Raw genomic sequence first — 21,494 nt, 5'->3', positions numbered from 1 at the left:
GAGCAGCTCTAAAACTTTCACTTGTCTTTCCTCTTTCTCCTGCTGTTTACAGCTGCATATTAAAGAGCTTGGATGTTTCCCTTATGCCTCTCTGGTGATTTGTCCAGGTAATGGCTAGAAAGCGCATCTTTATGTGTGTGCATGCAGCACTTGTATTTGCACACCCAAGTCTGCCTTGTGTGTACATGGTATGCGTGCATAATAGCACAGCAGTCATGTTTGCATGCTTGTGTAAGAACACTGTGCTTCATTTGCACGTTAACATCTAAAGTTAGAAAACAAGCCTCTTTAGCACAAGAGCATCTGTGTCTCCTTTGCAGGCTGCATTGGCTAAAAAGTGTGTGCCTGGCTGGCCGCTACTGGAAACACAATACTGGAGGAGATGATCTGTCTGATCCAGCAAGGCTCTTTTTGTATTTGTAAAAATGTCAGCAGCAGCAGATAAGGCAAAGGTGGTAGCCTCTCTTTTGCCAAACAAGGATCTGTGCAACTGCTCATTCCTAGCAGCCCCTCTTTTACTGAAAAATTGTTCACCATGTATGGAGAAGGGAGGCTTCGCATTGCTTTCGCTGAAGCCAGGAGAGCAAGAGAAATTGGTGCGCACGGATCCCTCTTGCTCTCCTGGCTTCAGGGATAGCCACCCGAAGCCCCCAGAGCATACTTCGCTTTGCTTTCACTGAAGCCAGGAGAGCAAGAGAAATTGGTGTGCACGGATCCCTCTCGCTCTCCTGGCTTCACTTCACTGGAGAGACTCTCCAAATGTTGATGGATTCTATCTGCTATCAGCCATTACCCAGCATAGCCAATGATCAGAGATTATGGAAGCTGTAGTCTCAACAATATCTGCAGGGTCACAATTTCCCCATCCCAAGTGTAGTGACTTCTGCTGAGAAGGTACCTTCTTCACTTCAGCTCTCTGTGGCACATTGTAACATGCATCATGATGTGGCTTGAGTGTGTTCATAGCACAGGCATGGGGTAGTGCACCGAGAAATCTTTCTTAGAGTTTCCGGTTGAGCTATCTGATCTTCCGGTTTCTTCAAGCCCAGTGAGGCAGCATTCTATGAACTTGCATTCCTTAAGCATGTGGGACTGTGCCTACTGCATTCTGTGGCTTGGAGAATGGGAGATCACCTGAGGAAGCCAGTGGGTCTTTCCTTCACTCTAGAAGAGCCCACAGAGCACATTAATCCAAGACTTTTTAAGGGTTTCTTGAAAAGACCATCTTTGATCTCTATTGACTCCCTGTGTCCTGAGCTGAATGTTGTGCATAGCATATGGAATATAGAAGCATTTTGGATTTTGAGCCTTTTAAGGTGTGATGCTATCCTACAGATCCACTGACTGAGGGATATTAGATAATGTGGCTCTACCAGCAGAGATGGAGTTACCAGCATGGTATGGTAACTCCCAGTGACATAAGTGGAGTTTTCCACCAGCTTGTCTGTAGTCCTGGTGTATGACCGGGGTGAACATAGGATTGTGCGGCTCACTGTGTTTCTCCTCCATTATTAGAAGGGTTTAAAACTTGCTGTTTAAAAATAATGGTGGAAAGGTGCCGTAAGGAATGTGCAACAATATTCTTGTAGGATGGAGAATTAAACCTCTATAACTTTGCTACAGCAGAAGGATGACTCAGAATGTACTCAGTTTGAATCCATACAGCTAAACATCAGTACCTCCATCTGTTAATAATTGGTTACATGAGAAGTTTATTTGGTTATGTTCATAAATAAGCACACAAGATATAAATGAATGTCACAACCAGTGTTGTGCAAAACATTTGGAGCCGGCCAAGTTGGTGAAGGCTGGTGTGTAGCATAAACGCATTCCAAACAGATCTGAAACACTGTTAACTGTTTTGGATGACAACAACAACAAGTTTATTATTTATACACCGCCCATGCTGGCTGGAGCTGATGGGAGTTGTAGTCCAAAACATCTGGAAGGGCCAAGTTGGAGAAGGCTGCCGTGAGGAAATAGCAAACATCTGCAAGACCATAACCACAACCATCCAAAACAAGTCAAGCTTAAAACTCATCCTATTGCTTTCAGTAGGACTTGTTCAGCACTGACATTTGCTGGATTGTGCCCTAAGTTCTTTCAAGGTATAAACTAAACTTTGCTCTATTTAAAAAAACAAAAAACAAAAGAACCCACACCACAATACAGAATAATTAAACCGAATCAATACTGTACGCTTTCCTTGATTGAAGAAAAGCATTCTGCGATTGCTAATTCTGCTCATTCATTCTTTCAGGGTTACAACTCCCCGCAGGAGTTCATCGCCACACAGGGGCCCCTGAAAAAAACCCTGGATGATTTCTGGCGGCTCGTCTGGGAGCAGCATATCTGCACCATTGTTATGCTGACCGTGGGCATGGAGAATGGACGAGTAGGTCTGATGGAAGCCCCTACTGTAGGGGCGGGGTCCCCCTTTTCAACCCATAGGCCTCTTCCCCTTCTTGGCCAACTTCCAGGGGCCACATGGCAGAGGTGGGCGGGGCTAGAAGCAGAAGCAGGTGGAGCAATCAATGTTAATTTACTCTTGCGCCCTTCCCTATCCTCCACCCCAACAAACAAGAAGCAGAAATGCATATTCTAGCCAAGTAGAAACACACAAAGCAGGGCCCATGGAAGAAGGGACTTGCTTGGGGAAAGATCTGGGGGTCCAGATAGAGAAACATGGAGGGCCACATTCAGCCCCTGGCCTGAGGTTCCACATCCCTGCCCTACTGTATATGGTCCAGGGAACAAGAGTTTTACAGCGTGGTAGCATCAGTTCCCCTCGGACAGGCAGTGGGAGAGTATTGATGGCCACTTGGGACCAATACTTCTTTCCGTCAGTATTGTCAGAGGCCTGTTGCTTTATATCTAGTGGAAGGGAATTCTGAGGGCCAGAAGTAGATATTATATGAAAATGTGTGTAACAAAAAAAAAATAAAGCAGACTTGGGAGGCTTTGATCTTGAGTGAAGGATCAGTGCCTCACCCTTTACCCACCAGACATTTCCCCACTCAAAATCATCCCCAGCAGTTTCTGCCCCCTTCCCTCGGAAGCAGAAAAGCACTCTAACAATTGAGATCTTGTGCATATAAGCTAAGAGTCCAGCATTTCTAATTGCCTGAGTTAACATCTTTTTGCGGGTGGTAGCTGATCAAAAATTTATAAACTTTTCTTAAATAATGAATGTTAAGGAAAAACACAAATTAAAGGCTACATGGTTAAAATTAGAAGAACCTATTGGCCAATGGGAATACCCAGAAGTATAGGAATGATTTATCATTGCTTGCCAGCTGAAGAGAAAGTTAACGACTGCGGTATATTACTCCTACAAGTTGACACATAATCATAGCCCAGTGTGCAGGAAATGTGGGACTGATGCTGGTTTTGCTTCATGGTAAAGATCTATGGGAGAGGGAAAATAATGAAAGCATTTTTATTGCTACTGCTGCTATTGTATCCTGCTGTGCCTCCAAAACAAGAGCCCAGGACAGCTAACGATGATCAAACCACTACTACAAGTCGCCAAATATAACTATAAAATATCCATAAAAACTGACTGATCAGCACAAAACAATCTGCAACTGGTATTAAAACAATCTAATTTAACCATTCATTTAAATAGTGACTGTCAGAGCTGCTTGAAGATCCTAGCTCACACAGGATCACGCTAGCCAGCGATCATTAAGTAAAAGTCTTTATTGAATTACAGTTTCCATTCTCACGCTGCTGCGCGCAACTCTACGTCTAGTAGCTAGATCGGCGAAGCTCCGTCTGAGTCTCCGCCCCGTGTGCACCAACTTAATATCCTAGCCTTGCTCCACCTTTTCCGCCTGACTGTCCTCCTCTGGGTCCCTCTACCCCCCGGGGTTTCTTCCTTCCGGGATTCTTCTGACGCTGACCCGGACCCTCCTGTCTCCTTGCGCCGGGCTTTAGGACCTGGCTCTCTTTCGGGGCTGCTTACTGCGCCGCCTTCCTCTGCATTTGAACTTGGCGCGCGCGCCCAACCTTCCACTTTCCTCTTAACCGTTTCTTCGCTCCCCGATGGAGGTGTGGCCACTCCTGACTCATGCCCTCCCTCCTGTGGTGAGCTGCCAGCGCTTCCCCCCTGGCTCCCTTCCTCTTCCCTGCTTCCTGGCGGTGACGCTGGTCCCGATTTCCAGCTGCTCTCCCCTGAGTCCCCTCTGGCTCTATCTTCCTGGGGTGCCCCCCTAGACTCCCCCCTTGCCCTGGCCACTGGTGCTCCTTTCTGTGAATCCTCTGATTCACTGGAAAGACTAGGAGATCTCGGGTCGTCGTCATCACTCATCTTTTCTTCTGCCTCCTCCCCTTTGCTCTCTGTTTCCTCCCTTGCCCGTGCCTCTGCTCCTAAACCCCTGACATCCATCCCCCCCTCGAAGCCCCCCATTCCCCCCTCCCCTCCTTCCGGTGCTGGAGCCGGGGGCTGCTGTTGCAAAGGGACGAACGTCGGATATCGGTCGCTTCCCGTGGCGGGTCTCCATCTGAAGTCTCGCGGGTCTTCCTCCCTGCTCTCGTCGACAACGGTCACCTCCGCTTCCATCTCTGTGCCGCCGTGCTCGAAACCAGGGTCGTCCCCGAAAACGTCCATGTCCGTCTCTCCCTCACTTCCTCCTGGCGGTGTTGCTCGTCCTGGGCCTTCCAGCCACCGTCTGCGGAACTGCTCCTCTGGTCTATCGTCCCACCAATACGAGGGTTCTGATGCAGATCCCGAGGGTGACCCCTCCGGGGAACGGACGTCTTGTGTCGGGTCCTCGTCCGAGTCGAACCCCCGGAAAGTGCTGGCCGAAAGCGTGGGCGTGAAAAGCCAGTCGTCGAAAAAGTCTGCTGGCATAGGTCTATGGGGGAAGAGGGCATGAAACTCGTCTTTGAGGAGAGGTTCGTCCAAGGCGTAGCCCGGCACCCAGCTGTTCGCACTGGCCGGGGTGCCCTCCTTGGCGAGAAAGTATTCTACCCCCTCTTCCCCCCATCTGGAGTCCAAAATCTCCGTGACTTCGTTGATGCGCTCCTTCTGTGCCACTCCCGCGTGCCCTGTTCTGTCTCTGACCGGACTCGGCGCCGTTCCGGGTTCCTGGAACCTGTGCGGTGCCTTGTAGGGAGTGAGCACCGATCTGTGGAATACCGGATGCATTCTGGAACCCTCCGGAAGTGCCAGTCTGAAAGCTACCGGGTTGACCTGCTCTTCGACTTGGTAGGGCCCCAGTTGTTTATGCCCTAGTTTCTTCTTGGCCAACGACCTGGCCGGCACTGCGTGGGCTGCTAACCAAACCCAGTCTCCCACGTGGAGCTCTTCGCCAACCCTTCTGTGCTTGTCCGCTTGTACCTTGTATGCGTGTTTGGCCAGCTCCAGGTGGCGCCTCAGCTGATCGTGGACTTCCTGCAGCTCCGACGCGAACGCATCTGCTGTCTGCGGCTCCCCCTCCCCCCTTCTTTCCAGTCCCGGGAAGGTTCTGGGGTGCCTCCCGTTGTTGGCGAAGAACGGCGTGACCCCCGTGGACACGTGCTTCGTGTTGTTGTAGGCGAACTCGGCAAGCGGCAGGTAATCCACCCACGTCGCAGGCTGTTGATTTGCATAACATCTCAGGTACTGCTGCATGATGGCATTGACCCGCTCTGCTTGCCCGTTGGTCTGCGGGTGTCTCGCCGACGCCAGGTTGATCTTGACGTTCAGGAAGCCCATCAGCTTCTGCCAGAAATTCGAGATGAACTGCCGCCCCCGGTCGGACAGAATAGACCGTGGCAGACCGTGAACCTTGAACACGTGGTCTATGAACAGTTTGGCGGTTTGCTCCGCCGTGGCCACCTTAGCACACGGAATGAAATGCGCCATCTTGGAAAACAGGTCCACCACCACCAGCACTGCCGTCTTGCCCCTCGAGCTGGGTAGATCCGTGACAAAGTCCAGGGCCACCCTCTCCCAAGGTTCGACCGGAGTTTGCAGCGGTTCCAACAGTCCGGCCGGCGGTTTGTGCACTGGTTTGGCCCTCTGGCAGGTGTCACACCTCGCCACGTAGTCTGCGACCTCCCCTCTCATTCCAGGCCACCAGAAATCCCTGGCTACTAATTCCACCGTCTTCTCCTTGCCAAAGTGCCCGGCCGTGGGCGCGTCGTGCAGCTGCTGCAGCACCTTGGCGCGAAGGTCGTCTCCCGGCACGTAGATGGCCCCCTTACGGATGAGCAAACCATCTCGTAGCTGGAAACCGTCGGCCGCAGCCGTGCCCCTTTGCACCTCTGCCATCTTTGCTTGCGCAAAGGAGTCATCCTGCAACGCTCGTCGCACCGCCTCCAGGTCCACAGTGGCCGCGGCGCACGCCCATACTGTTGGTGCGAAGATGTGCATGGCGGCCGCTGGCGTTGCATCCTCCAGATACTGTGGCTTACGGGAGAGGGCGTCCGCCATGATGTTAGTGTCCCCCGGGACATACTCTATGCGGAAGTCGAAGTTCGCAAAAAACTCCGCCCAACGTATCTGCCTCTGGTTTAGGAACTGTGCCGTGCGCCAGTGCTCCAGATTCTTGTGGTCCGTGCAAACCTGCACCGTGTGCTTGGCGCCGATCAGGAAGTGCCTCCACGCTTTGAACGCTGCATGAATGGCCAGCAACTCCCTGTCCCAGATGGTGTAGTTCTGCTCGGACTTGCTGAGCTTCCTGGAGTAAAACGCTGCCGGTCGCCACACCCCCTGCTGGTCCTTTTGCAGCAGGACCGCCCCCACGGCTCTGTCCGAGGCGTCTGTCTCCACCCTCATCGGCCTGCTGGGGTTGACGTGAAGCAGCTGCTCTTCCGACGCGAAGAGACGCTTGAGTGCCTGAAAGGACTGCTCCGCCTCCTCTGTCCAAACGAACTTTTTTTTCTTGGAGCTAAGCGTGTCTGTGATGGCCGCTGTCTGCATCGCGAAGCCCTTGATAAACTTGCGATAGAAGTTCGCAAAGCCGACAAACCTCTGGACCTCCTTCCGGTTGCGTGGACTCTTCCAATCCAATACCGCGCGAACCTTGGCGCTGTCCATGGCGAGCCCCTTGTCAGACAACTTGTAGCCCAGAAAATCCACCTCTGTCACGTCAAATTGGCACTTCTCCAGCTTGGCGTAGAGCCTATGTTGCTTTAGTCTGGTCAGCACTTCCTTGACGTGTCTGTCATGCTCCTGCTGCGATTCCGAAAAGATCAGGATGTCATCTAAGAAACAGACGCACGTCTTGTAGAGAAGTCCCGCCAACACGTGATGCATGAAAGCTTGAAAAACGTGGGAGCCATTTTGCAATCCAAAGGGCATAACTCTGTATTCGTAGGTACCCAGTGGCGTGAACATGGCCGTCTTCCACTCATCTCCCTCCCGCATACGAATGAGGTTGTACGCCCCTCGCAGGTCTAACTTGGTGAACACTTTTCCCTTCCGCACCTTCGCCAGGAGGTCGTCGATTCGGGGCATGGGGAAGTCCGACGGCTTGGTCCCATTGTTTAAAATGCGATAGTCCACGACCAGTCTTTTTTGGGGCGTGTCTCGCTTCTTAACAAAGAATACTGGGCTGCCCCCCGCTGCCTTGGACTCTCGGATGAAACCGCGCTCCAAATTATGATCTATGAACTGTTTGAGTTCCTGCAGCTCGTCCTCTGACATGGAATACAGTTTCCCCTTAGGCAGCGCCACCCCCGGCAGCAGGTCAATCTTGCAGTCATATGGTCTGTGAGGGGGCAGCCTGTCCGCCTCCTTCTCGCAGAAAACTTCCAAAAATTCTGCGTACTTGTGGGGAATCGCTTGCAGCGTGCCTAGCAGCAGCTGTGACTCCTCTTCCTCTCCTTCCTGCCGGGGCACGATGCAGTGTTCAGCACAAAAGGAAGAGCCGAAGATCAGCTGCCTCTGGTACCAAGCCAGCGTTGGGCTGTGCTTGTCCAGCCAACTCATTCCCAATACAATGGGCGTATCCGATAGTTGAGTGACATTGAAGCTGATGATTTCTTTGTGATTTCCAAGTCGCATCGCCATGGGCGGCGTCTGCTTCACCACTTGCCCCCCTAGCAACTCCCTGCCATCCACCGTGACAACCTGCAGGGGCAGTGTGGCCGGCAGCAACTGTATAGCGTGTTTGTCGACAAAGTCCTGCCCTATAAAGTCCGCATTGCTGCCTGAGTCAATGGTGATTGGCACGTCAGTGGTGATTCCATTGGGCAGCTGGAGAGATGCGGTGAGCCTCACCACTGGTTTGGGCGGGAGGGGGTTCACGGGCTGTAAAACCTCTGGGGACTGCGTCACTAACACGTCTGGCTGGGCCCCAGGGCCTCTTCCTCCAGCCAGACTGCGTCGTTTCCCTGCTGTGGTCCCCCTTGCTGCGGTGCTGCAGTCACCATTGCCGAGGCTGCAGTAAGCTTGTGGAGCCTCTGGGGACACTCTTTTGCCATATGCCCTGGCTCTTCACAGACGTAACACTTCCTGTTCCCTCTAGGAGGCTTCGCTTTCACTGCTGCCGGTGCTAGGGCTCTGGTTGCTGACTGAGCCCTTGCACCTCCAACCTCCATAGGTTCGGCTCCTCCTCCTGGCGGAGGCGTGGATTGCGCCCGCGCTGCTTCTCTGGGAAGGAAGGAGGGGCCCCTGGCTGGTTCGCGCCCTTCACGCCCTTCGTCCCTGCTCCACGGACGTCCTTCCAGCCTCACCCCCACTGCCAGTGCCCTCTGAACGACCTCCTGGGTGGTTCGGGGTCTCTCCCCCCTCGCGATCTCATCTTTAATCGAGTTGTGCAGCCCCTCCCAAAAGAGGTCTCTTACAGGAGCCGAATCTCTGTCCCATTCCAGGGCACTGACCAAGGCGAAAAAGCGGGCATGATACTGCCTGACGCTGGCCCTCCCTTGTCTCAGCCCATGCACCTCCTTCCGTGCAAGATCCACGTCAATACTTGATAAAAAACACCCATCCATCGCTTTAATAAAGGCATCTGCATTCTGGAGCGCCGGATCCTTATCTCTCCATAAATTGCGTAGCCATGCTTTCGCATCCCCATGCAAATGGGACATGATGAACCCCACTCTCTCTTGTTCATCTCTAAAGTCTTTATGCAGCAGTTGCAGTGCGCACAGTACGTCGGCTCTAAAGTTGGGATACTGTTGCAGGTTCCCATCGAAGTGAGAGACCAGCCCGCCTGTCCGTCTCGCCAACCCAATTCCCTCCTGCCGGGGTGTCTGCTTTGTCAGCACGTCTAACCTGACCTGGAGATCCCTGCAGGCGGCAGCTGCCTCCTCCTCTCTCTTCCTGGATGCGAGAGCCTCGGCGTTCAGTTGTGCCACTGCGTTTCTGAGTTCCTCTATCTGCTGCTCAGCCGTCATGTCGTCTGCCGTTCGTGAGCTCGCTAGTAGGCACCTGTTTCTCTCCCCTCCTCGAGGCTGTAGATGCCCACAAGAGTGAGACGGAGCTTACTGTCAGAGCTGCTTGAAGATCCTAGCTCACACAGGATCACGCTAGCCAGCGATCATTAAGTAAAAGTCTTTATTGAATTACAGTTTCCATTCTCACGCTGCTGCGCGCAACTCTACGTCTAGTAGCTAGATCGGCGAAGCTCCGTCTGAGTCTCCGCCCCGTGTGCACCAACTTAATATCCTAGCCTTGCTCCACCTTTTCCGCCTGACTGTCCTCCTCTGGGTCCCTCTACCCCCCGGGGATTCTTCCTTCCGGGATTCTTCTGACGCTGACCCGGACCCTCCTGTCTCCTTGCGCCGGGCTTTAGGACCTGGCTCTCTTTCGGGGCTGCTTACTGCGCCGCCTTCCTCTGCATTTGAACTTGGCGCGCGCGCCCAACCTTCCACTTTCCTCTTAACCGTTTCTTCGCTCCCCGATGGAGGTGTGGCCACTCCTGACTCATGCCCTCCCTCCTGTGGTGAGCTGCCAGCGCTTCCCCCCTGGCTCCCTTCCTCTTCCCTGCTTCCTGGCGGTGACGCTGGTCCCGATTTCCAGCTGCTCTCCCCTGAGTCCCCTCTGGCTCTATCTTCCTGGGGTGCCCCCCTAGACTCCCCCCTTGCCCTGGCCACTGGTGCTCCTTTCTGTGAATCCTCTGATTCACTGGAAAGACTAGGAGATCTCGGGTCGTCGTCATCACTCATCTTTTCTTCTGCCTCCTCCCCTTCGCTCTCTGTTTCCTCCCTTGCCCGTGCCTCTGCTCCTAAACCCCTGACAGTGACATAATAACAAGCTAAGATTTGTAACTCAATCCCATTCTTTTTATTTATTTTTACTGTGCTGCTTACTCACACAAAAAATGCCAAGGCTGAAAGAGGGAGAACCCCTCCTCTGTTGTGTGGTTATTTTTGACAAGCATACTATACACAGGAGTGCAGATACAGTAGTACCTCGGGTTAAGAACTTAATTCGTTCTGGAGATCCATTCTTAACCTGAAACTGTTCTTAACCTGAAGCACCACTTTAGCTAATGGGGCCTCCCGCTGTCGCCTCACTGCCGCTGCACGATTTCTGTTCTCATCCTGAAGCAAAGTTCTTAACCCAAGGTACTATTTCTGGGTTAGTGGAGTCTGTAACCTGAAGCGTCTGTAACCCAAGGTACCACTGTAGGGACTCCAAAACACGGTGGAAGTGGTTTTGACCTTTCCTGCATTCGAAGTGGTATGTTTTCAGGGAAAATAGTATGTGTTGTGCACAGCACTGTAGAATCCACCAAGCACGTTGCACAAGGCTAGCCAGGGGCAATACATAAGGAAACAAGGCTCCCATTTCCTTTGAAAATGTTAATTGCAGTTCCATCTCCCTTGCTAGGTGCTGTGTGAATACTACTGGCCCTCGGACACTTCTCCCGCCTCTTTTGGGCAGATCAGCATCCACCTGCTCGCTCAGAATTTTGCAGATGAGTGGACTACACGGGAGTTCAAGCTCCAGCATGTGAGTAGGAGACCAGAAATACCCCATGGCACCTCCCAATAATCTTGCCCAATCAAAAATGCAAATATAATATAAACCGCAGTGTTGTGGTGCTCCAGGGAATCCTAATGACTGGAAACAAGGCAAAGCTCTTTTGCGGACGGTTGAGAAAATCTGGAATAAAGAGTACATGCTTCATAAGCTTGTGGACCAGCTTTCTTGGTTGCAGTACCCAAATTCAGCAGAAGCATATCTCATGCAGTTTAATGGCAGATGCTTCCTCTCTTGCAATTTCAGGTTTAGGACTTTGCCTGAGCTGCTTCTGTGGGCACTAATGTGGGCATCTCTCATCACACAGGAAGGGCTAAACATGGAAAGGAGAGTAACCCACTTGCACTACACAGCATGGCCTAATCATGGTGTTCCTGAGTCCACAGCTTCCATGATTGCCTTTATAGAGTTGGTGCGAGCACACATGCAGGGTGCAAAGGAATCTGGGCCTACGCTGGTACACTGCAGGTAAGTTTCAGGCAACCTACTTGGCTGGTTATTAATGTTGGGATTCCATTCCATCCTTTGCTGCAGACATGGGATTGTTGCGTGTCACATGTCTGTTTACATTCCAGCACAGATTGCTGGCGTGAGCAGAACTTCTGCTCCGTATTGCTTTTGTTTTTAGTCTCTCTCTGAGAAGACGGCAAGGAGAGATGCCATGTTTTCTTTGTCTTGATTTATGTATAATAAATGCGTAGTTTAGTATGTGTCTACAGCCTCAAGCCTCTTCTGTTGCGCAGTTTACACTGCTGAGTAAAGTGTGCTCAAGTCTGCAAGCTTGAGTCACTGATGTACATCGGAGCAGAGGTTGATGAATCTCCGCAGCGGCAAGGCTGAGGCGAGATGCTCCAGCTGGGGCCGAGCCAGCTGGCCTTTCGACCCCTCTAGATTCCGACAATTACTACCAAAATCTGCAAAGGCAACAAAACATCAAGAAAAATGCTGCCATAAAATCATTCAGTTGGTAAACATCATTGCCTTGCCATGGTTGGCATGATCAGGTGTCCTCTTTGCCCAAATTCCTTGACTGCTGGGGTCACAAAAGGCAGGGAGCACAGAATGAGAAGGAATGAAGGCCTCCAAGGTGAGCTGTGTGAAAGAGCCTCTTCTTTCCCTGTATTACTGCAGTGCAGGTGTGGGGCGCACCGGGACTTTTGTTGCTCTGGATCGGCTCTTGCAGCAGATGAAGTACGAGAAGGTGGTGGATGTGTTCAACACCATTTACAGCCTGCGGATGAACCGCCACCGGATGATTCAGACACTGGTGAGAAACTCAGAGCTGCCTCTCAGGTCGCTGGTTTCCCTGACATGGGAATCATTCAATGACACAAGGTGGCCTTACCCTTTCTGCTGGGTGTTTGTGGCCAATGCGGAGGGATGGGGAAGATGCCAGAGACACAATGGGCAACAGAAACTAGAAGGAACAGCAGGGGCCTGGGGGAACGCCCAAGACATGGCAGGAGCAGCCAACCTCTTGGAGTCCATAAGCACATTGGCAAGCCAGAAAAGCTGTCATGCACACAGACACACACAAACACACTGCAACCAAGAGCACATGGCAAACTGTTCTAGTGGCTACAAGAGAATGCTTCTTTCAAGCCTAATTTCAGTGAAGGGGTGGGATCCTCTGGGCATCCTCTGTGGGCATGTGGAGAAGTAAATGAACAAAATGGGCAGCTACTGAAAAATAAGCATAGGATGAGGTACAAGCATTGGCTGTCAACTGGTTTGCAAACAACTTCTTTCATTTATAGAGGCTGTAGAAAGATCAGTTCTTTGGCAAGTCAGTGCCAGTTCAGGAATAGAGGCCTGAAGCTCCCAGCTGCACATTATAATGATTAGATCTGGTTGCCTTTCTATTTCAAGGTGCACTGCAGTGCTTTCAGGGTCTCTGTGTTCTCTTCTCTTCCAGGGGCAGTACATTTTCCTGCACACCTGCATCCTAGAGAAGATCTCTGAAGACCCACAGATTGGCCTGTCTGGTGTGGAGCTGTAAGTTTATACCCAATTTCCCTTTCCATACCAGTGGAATGCATAGTTCTCTCCTATACGTCTCTCCTTCCCCTGCTTAACATAGCTATTGTCTCCAGAAATGAAGCTACTCCTTCTTCCCCACCCATATGTGCAAACGGGCTATTACATTGCTGGATCACAGCTAGCACAAGTATAATGCAAAGGGGAAAAACTGGTTGGTTGGTTGGTTGGTTGGTTGGTTGGTTTCCCCATTCATCATCTGGAAAGGTCTATAGGGACCAGCAACTAGGACACCACACTCATTGCAAATAGGCATGGCCTGCCTCAAATAGCAACAGAGGTTTCTTGTTCAGTAGGAGTTGCAAGGAGTCTCCTGGAACCACAGTGTCTTGTTCTCTTTTCAAGGCAGTTGTGCCATCAGCTCATGTTAGAGGGATATGGAATGGGGAAGTGGAATAATTAAACCCATCTCTCATGTTTTCTCAAGCTCCCATCCAGTCCCTCTCAAGAACTTTGTTCAGCACCACGCAAAGAACAGTTCCAAGGCCAACACTGGCTTCCTAAGGGAGTATGAGGTAAGAGGTTGGCACACAGGGACGCTGGGTTTTAAGGGTGCTCCAACGCCACATGCCATGTAGGTGGCCAGATTGGGCTGCATCAGAGATGCACGACTATCACTTTGAGGGCAGCTCAGGCTCAAGCTGTGAAAATATACATCCAGCTGCATGTAGCATGTAGTTAACTCTTCGGAATGAATGTTTTGAAGATCTCTGCATTAGCAACTGTATCAATGATTAAAGTACCCACCATTGACTCTGGGGTCAGCGATCCTGCATGCTCAATCATAGTGAAAAGTCCACCCCAACCCATTTCTCCATCTCTCCCTCTCTCTCTCTTTCTTCTACCTTGCTTCTTCCCATCAGCAGATGCTCCTGGAGGCTGCCAAAGAGGAAGTCAATTCAGCAGTACCACTTTCTAGCAGTGGCAACCAACAGATCAACCTTCCCTCAAGCAAGAACTCTTGTGAGTAAATGTTTTTGTGGTTAGTATTGTTGTTTTGCATGAATCACGGGCGGGGCATAAGGTGCTGAGCTGAAATTCTGCAGCGCAGGACTGCGCTGTGCCTGACGCACTGTGTCACCCAACCCTCCACCTTCTCACAAAGGCTGTTTTGCAGATGATCGCTCAAAAGTGAAGTTCTCGCAGCTGGATCGAGATCCCTTCTCAGACCTCACGAATGTCTGGCTCATCCCTGTGAGTCCACCATGAATTTCATTTCCCTCCTTTCGGGTCCTCTGTTGTTGCCTCCAGATGTCTTTGCTGCATGCTGCACTCCTATAGAAGGGATCAGTTGCTTGTGTCACTGCTTTGAGGGTTTTTTTTCTTTTGCAATCAAGAGGTGTATATACTTTTTAATGAAATGTTATGAAATAAATGTACAGTGGATGCTCGGGTTGTGAACGTGATCTGTGCAGGATCTGCAGCGTTCGCAACCCGTGTCTGTGTGTTTGTGCATGCGCGGGTTGCGAATCGGTGCTTCTGCACATGCGTGAATGCCGAAACCCGGAAGTAACCCATCGGGCGGTAACCTGAAAGAACACAACCTGAAGTGTCTGTAACCCGAGGTATGGCAGTATGTGCTTTTCCTTGCTTTGGTGAGAGAGAAAAGGCTAGGCCATAGCAAGTACAACTCAACTGCTGCCAAGCTGTGAGAAGGTAACAAGTGGATTCTGCGATCCTGGCTGTTCCTTGGCTCAGTATTCAAGAAGATAGACAAGAGTGTGGCAAACAAAGCACTCGCATCTCTGGATGACTAAAATCAGGGCATTATTGAAGACACTACAGTGGTACCTCGGGTTACATATGCTTCAGGTTACATACGCTTCAGGTTACAGACTCCGCTAACCCAAAAATATTACCTCGGGTTAAGAACTTTGCTTCAGGATGAGAACAGAAATCGTGCTCCGGCAGCGCAGCGGCAGCAGGAGGCCCCATTAGCTAAAATGGTGCTTCAGGTTAAGAACAGTTTCAGGTTAAGAACGGACCTCCGGAATGAATTAAGTACTTAACCCGAGGTACCACTGTATTAGAAATCAAAGTAATATTGATAAACTGGAGAGTTGGGACAAAATGTACAAGTGTAAAAGGAATGCCACTTCAAGGGAAATAAGCCCAAGTGTGCAAAAACTACTCAATAAATAGTGAGTTCTTAGAATCATAGAGCTGGAAGGAACCACAAAGGTAGTGTAGTCCAACCCCCTGCACTGCAGGAATATTTTTGCCAGTGGGGCTTGAATCCATGACCCTGAGATTAAGAGTCTCATGTTCTACCAAAAAATCTATTGCAGCCCCTGAAATTAATACAAGACCTGCTAAAATGCCACTGTGCAAAAATGGCAAACACTTTCTGAGGTTCCATTGGCAAAAGTATATTCAGAGACAAAGGAGGGCCGAGTACACGATCACTGGCTACAAATAATTGTTAAGTAATTACAGTAAAAGCAAATAGTGCATTGTGGGAACTTTGTGACTATTCTGCCAGTGGTGGGTATAGGAGATAATACAGTGGAAGAGGATGGAGAGCTGACTTCCGGATGAGGGACACAGCAAGTAAATTTCAAATGTAATACCTTGTTTGGGAATCTATATAGCAGCAAGTTTTGGAATCATTGACCTGGGCCAGCCTTCTTTAACCTGGTGCTCTCCAGATTTGTTGGACTACAACTTCCATCAGCCCCAGCCAGCATGGCCAAATGTAAGAACACCAGGCTGGAGCCGGCTGACCTCGACAATCTATTAGGGTAGTTTAGTTCACAAAATTCCCTGATTATCAAGACCAGGAAATCTAGTCTAAGACAAGTACTTAAAGAAAATATGCTTTCATTTCACCCTCTGATCTGTCACTAAATTTGCCAGCAACTCCTGCTGCCTCATCTCCAACTAACTTCTCATGGGAGAATAAGCCAGTTACAGATACCATAACCTGCAGCTAGGATAATCCTTATCCAAGCTTAGACCAGACTTATCTTCTGTCGCAGGCATTTTGCTAACTCTGCTAAATGAGACTCTGTTTTTCTTTTTCTTTTGGCAGGGCTGTAACTCAGCCAAGGACTATATAGCTATTGAAGGACCTGACAAACTGGCCCTGGAGGAATTCTGGGGGCTGGTCTGGGAACATGGAGTCCACACCATCATCACCCTACTACCTGGACAGTCGAACAGCCCCGTAAGATCCACATTATGCATTATGCAGACCCACAGATTTATAGAGGCAGGTCCTTCTGGGATAGCTGCAATCACTGGGGCCATAGCACAGAGCTATGGGACAGGTTCAGTTTGGGCGCCTGGAACTGAGAGCTGTGCTGTGTAGAATCCTGGCTGCGTAAGAACTGCTTTTCCACAAGTGGTTCCCATGTAACTGAAGGCTATATCTGAATGGTGGCATCATGTGGTCAGGGCAAATGGAACTGCAACTACAACCCCTATTTTTTATGTGTGTGTGTGTAGGCTCCAGACAACTCGTGCTGGCCCTCTGAAGGTGAACCTGTGTGCACAGAGACGTTGACCATACAGCAAGGCCCAGAGAAGGTTATTTCAGGATGGCCATGCACTCAGCTGAGACTGAAATATGTACGTGAGTTGGAAATAGTGGGGGGAAGCCAGGGGGCCGTGGGCAAGGGCAAGAGGAACAATGAAAGCAATATCATTGGACATGTGTGTTTTGCGGGGGAAACTCCTTGTCACCATAGCTAAGCTTTTGAGCTACACAGTTTTGAGTAGCTTTTGAGCTACTACACTTCATTTGTGCATTGGCCTGCCCTCTACACCGCATTCCCAAACAGTTGCTGGATCAATTATCATAATGTCTTTGTTACTTTGTCAGGAGAAAAAGGCCAAGGAGAGGCTGCTGCAACGGTTCCAGTTCCCTTTGGGGGAAGGAGAGGAATTTCCAGACCCTGAGATCCTGGTGGGCTTCCTCACCACTGTCAGGCAACTGGTGCCATATCGGAAAAGAACAAATCCCTTGGTCCTGCATTGCAAGTAAGGCCCTGCCTCTCCAGGTACCCTTGGGCTCTTGCCCAGTAGGCAGCCCTTTTCAGCAGGTAGCCCTTTTCCTGCTGCATATGGCACCAGTGAGGGCGTATGCCAATCCTAAGATGTAGGCATTCCCATCTCACTGAGCTGATACCCATCAGTAAAAGGGCTACTATCCGACTCCCGTTGGTTCTATCTAGTGGCATGCAGTATGTGGAACTCCCTGCCTCATGACTTTTTGTGACCAAGACGTGCCCATCCATCCAGCTCTTTGGTTGATGCTGATGTTTTGGTAGGATCACCTGTGTTGTGATTGTCATTTGCTGTGTTGATGTGAGGAATTATAAGCTCCTGGTTTTAACTAATGCCCAGTGGTTAATGGTTTTATGGATGGTATTATTTTATTGTGTTGTGAGCTGTCCTGTGCTGAAGGCTGCACTAGTTTATTTTTTATTTTTTTTACTAGTTTATTTTTTAAAAAATTATTTGATTTTTTTTCTTTCACAGTTCTGGCAGCGTAGGCCCGATCGGGGTGCTGATTGCCCTGGATACTCTGCTGCAGCAGCTGAAAGGAGAGAAGAGTGTGGATGTATATGGTGTTGTTCTGAGGCTGGTGAGGAGCTGCTGCCTCATGACTCCAACACTGGTAGGTAAAGGGCAGAAAGGGAAGCTTGAGCAGCAATGGTAGCCAAAGGACACTATGCTGTTCCATGTTCTGTTCTCCTGCAGGACCCCTGTGCTTTCTGTCTCCCTAAAGCTAGTCAAGGAGGACATGGGATCCCTGATGGACTTTCCCTTTACTGTACTGGGGTACACTTTTTGCATGGCCATCCAATATTGTGGTTCAAAGTGGGGAAGTAGGTAATTCCAGTCATGACTCCGTCTGATCTTATTTAGCAAGCCCCTTGGATGGGTCTCTACAGCTCAGTGCCCTCTCCCCCTCTCCAGCCACCATCTGTCTCGTATTCATGAAGAGCTGGGAAATATTGGGCAACTTTCACGCAACAGATATTTTTGGACCTGCTTTCTTTCACCAAAGCCAGAGGGATGTCAACAAGGTTTTCAGTTCAGGCTTTTCCATATCATCAACCAAAGCATTTTCCATCCCTTGTGGGATACTCCCACATACTCTGACTCTGTGGGATATTTATTTCATCTGCATGTAATAGAAACTGGGGGGTAGGGATCATTTTTTGCTGCTGTTCATCTTTTGAAAAATTCAAAGAGGCTAGATGTAGTCTTGATGCTATGCAGGAAAGGGAGAGTTCATAATCTCCAAAGACTTTGGGGGATGGATTCAAGTAAATAGTTGTACTAGAGGATGACAGTGTAATGAGTTTTGCTAGCACAATGGGGCTTCCTCCTCCTCCCTCTGTAAAGTTAAAGGGACCCCTGACCATTAGGCAAACCATTTGAAGCACTGGGAAAATGCAGTCTCAGCAGCAGTATCTTCTGCAGGGAATATGTCCTACCTCTAGGGCAGATGTCCAGCCTCTATACAGTAAATGAGGGACAAATGCACATTTACTGCATAAAAATGTTTGTGTATGTCAGGTACATATGCCCAAGACTGCAGTATTAGGCTGCTTCCACATCAGCTGATCTTTGTGGCAGTTGTGCCACTAGAGGGCATTGTGCTCAAGCCCTTCTGAGTGAAATCCTGTGTATTGCTGGACTTATCACAGACCGAAAGCTGCAGCACAGGTGTACCATACAACTTAAATTGCATACACACATACACACCAAGTTAGAGCTCCCTGACATTGCCAGAGGAGAAGAATGTGGCCCTCCCTGGTGACCAAGCTGCTTAGCTGCGGAGATGCTCACATATGCAGCCTGCATGCTTCCTGTAGCCATAGAGCAGCTATAAGGGGTTCCACAGTGTGTCTTTGTGCCCCTGCTGCTGCATTAGCAGTTTGATCTAGCTGAACATGCTTGCCTAGTTCACCGTAAATTCCTGGACCTAATTCCTGGCCTGTTGTGATGGCAATCCTTGGCTGTGTTTTCCCTTTTCACCTTGGAGTATTATTACAAATTCTTTGATTGTCCATGGGAGATGATGAGAGCAGAGCTCCTAATCTCTCTATCCCGCCCCCCTCTGCTTCTCTCTCTCTAGGATAAGTACATTTATCTGTACGAATGCATTCGTGACATCATCACCCAGAAGCAAGTTTAAGTTGCCGCTCTTTGTTAGATGGGTGGAATGCACCGAGCACAACAGTGTTGTAGGCATAGCCAGGATGGAAGTGATCCTATGTGGAGATGAACAGCTGCATCTTAGCAAGAGCAGAGTGGTGAAATAAGAAGAGTCAAGAACAGTGAGCTGATTACAAGGAACTTAAATCTGCTGTCAGAAAAGTACGGGTATCCATGTATCCCCTCGGTCAGGATGGATTTGGAGGGGAGGGGTTGGGGAGAAGCTTTCCTGAGACTACCTGGCTTGGTTTCAGCATTTTGGGATTCTGAAGAACCTCAAGGTTCCCATACACTGACAGAGTTTGTAGGGACCACAATAATGGAATCAAGAGGTCTTATCAAGTATGACAACCTTTTGGATAACTTGTGCCATTCTAGATGTTTCGTGCCAGAAAGAGATACAGCAGGAGATGATGTAGAAAAAGGTGATGGGCAGGGCAGACCAATGGTCCAGCTTCTCTGCTACCACATGCCTGATACTTCTTGGTTTTGCCCCTTGTGCCAGTGGACTTGCACAGCTGGGTCTGTGTAATCAATTTGTCAGACTGACACAGTCCCCAGTGCAACATGTCTGGGTGATTCCCTTGCACAAGCAGACTTGGGCAGTCTCCTATTCTCATCCAGCTCGCATGGCGTCAAGAACAGGACAGCACTGACTAAGTTGCAGTATCTTCTTCACAAAAGCACCTCTGAAATAAGCATGGATCATCTTGCACACAGGGAAGGAAAGTTTAAACCGTCGGCAGTTTATGAAACCTTATATGATGCAGCAAGAGTGAGTAAAAAGAGGCTAAGCATGTTTACACAGAACGAAAGAATGGTGGTATCCAGTCTAATGAAACTAATAGAAAGCTAGTTCAAGGATATCTCAAGGACTTCTTTGCACAATGTAAAAATAACCTATGGAATTCAATGCCAAGGGGAGTTGTCTGTTTGTATAAGTGCTTATGTGGCTGCAATCCTATATCAGATACCAGGAGTAAGTCCCACTGAACTCAGTAGAGCTTATTTCTGAGTGGAGGGTTGCACTGTTAATGGATTAGACTAATTAATGCAGGATGAGTATATCCAGATGAAAGGATACAGTAGGGACAGCTAATGTAGTGGCCCTCTAAATTTTGTGGACTACAGCTCCCATGAGCTCCAGCCAGCATGACCAGTGGGAAGAGATCACAGCAACTGTAGTCCAGCAACATTTGCAGGGCACCATGTTGGCTACCTCCAATATACAGAGAGGATTAGAAGCAATGCAGAAGGTGGATACAATCATTTTACCCTATTTTGTGCATTTCTTTAGCACAAAATGCTGGCTACTGTTTTGGGAGATTTCTAAAAGAAGAAGAAGTTTTAAGACCACTCTTGATTCAGCATGTTTTCATAACAGTCCATATATTCCACATGGTAAGCCCATCAAGAACTGTCTCTCAGAAAGCAGACAAGACTTATCATCATTACCCCCCAACACCCTCTGATTCTGTTCTGTTCCACTTCCTGCCTTGGCTCTTGACACTGCTAGGCCCCCTCTTGAGAGCTGGGCTAGTTCTCTCCAAAACTCTGGTTCCTCTAGTGTTGCAATTCTTTCCCAGGGAAAGGGGGGTATTGGGAATATCTGCCATTGCACTCAATGGGGCTTAGCTTGTGATTGAACATGCTTAGGATTAAATTGCAGGACATTCTTTGGTAAATTTGATTCCCCTCCTCAGTTTGAGTCTCATCATGCCCAATTCTTTCTACTTTAAACTGGCTCACTCTCAACTCTGTTTTTAGAATGGACACTTTTTTTTTAAAGAGGCTTGAGGAGTATGCTGAAAGAAATATGCTGTTGTAAATGAAAACAACTTTCCCCAGTTTCTCTGAAACAGAGAAAAAATGGGGGGGGGGGTTGTAATAATAAATTATTCATTTTTAAAAAATGAAATTTAACACTTTCCTGGTTTTATTTATTTATCCAAGTATTTAGAAACCACAAACACATAAAATTTATATCATGGTGACATACCATCCGATCATTAAAACTTCATAATATTGAAAGTGCAAATATGACCAACAACACAATCCAGTTCTCTAAAAATGTTTGACCAACAGATGAAGAAATGTCAACATTGTAAGAGCCTCTCGGAATTCAGACAGTACTCCAAAGTAGGGGAGCCACTGTGCTGAGAGCCCTTGTTTGTGTAAAGGAAAAGGGACCCCTGACCGTTAGGTCCAGTCGCGGACGACTCTGGGATTGCGGCGCTCATCTCGCTTTATTGGCCAAGGGAGCTGACCTACAGCTTCTGGGTCATGTAGACCCCTCTTAAGCCATGGTTGGTTATCTTGCTGCCAGGGTACCTCAGTCATCAAGAGGGATTGGTGTTCCGCT

At 49.3% G+C, this 21,494-nt stretch overlaps 1 protein-coding gene across 5 annotated transcripts in view; it reads left to right on the top strand.

The window, feature by feature from the left end:
• LOC310709218 (receptor-type tyrosine-protein phosphatase V-like) overlaps positions 1–21,050 on the top strand; it is a 58,498-nt gene extending 37,448 nt beyond the window's left edge. For 3 of the 5 annotated variants that reach the window (XM_083508534.1, XM_083508532.1, XM_083508531.1), the window contains exons 25-37: positions 2,261–2,395; positions 10,772–10,894; positions 11,232–11,392; positions 12,056–12,191; positions 12,840–12,919; positions 13,389–13,476; positions 13,825–13,924; positions 14,079–14,155; positions 15,993–16,127; positions 16,409–16,531; positions 16,785–16,942; positions 17,444–17,582; positions 19,053–21,050. In XM_083508534.1, the coding sequence (XP_083364660.1) occupies positions 2,261–2,395; positions 10,772–10,894; positions 11,232–11,392; positions 12,056–12,191; positions 12,840–12,919; positions 13,389–13,476; positions 13,825–13,924; positions 14,079–14,155; positions 15,993–16,127; positions 16,409–16,531; positions 16,785–16,942; positions 17,444–17,582; positions 19,053–19,112 (1,515 nt within the window). In that variant the 3' untranslated portion in view covers positions 19,113–21,050. The remainder of the gene's footprint in view (positions 1–2,260; positions 2,396–10,771; positions 10,895–11,231; positions 11,393–12,055; positions 12,192–12,839; positions 12,920–13,388; positions 13,477–13,824; positions 13,925–14,078; positions 14,156–15,992; positions 16,128–16,408; positions 16,532–16,784; positions 16,943–17,443; positions 17,583–19,052) is intronic. The other 2 variants (XM_083508535.1, XM_083508533.1) reach the window with 1 other exon arrangement.
• The last annotated feature ends 444 nt before the right edge of the window (positions 21,051–21,494 follow it).

Source organism: Podarcis liolepis, assembly GCF_965112155.1.
Source record: "Podarcis liolepis genome assembly, chromosome: 6".
NCBI classification, from domain to species: domain Eukaryota; kingdom Metazoa; phylum Chordata; class Lepidosauria; order Squamata; family Lacertidae; genus Podarcis; species Podarcis liolepis.
This window is presented reverse-complemented; position numbering and strand designations above follow the sequence as displayed.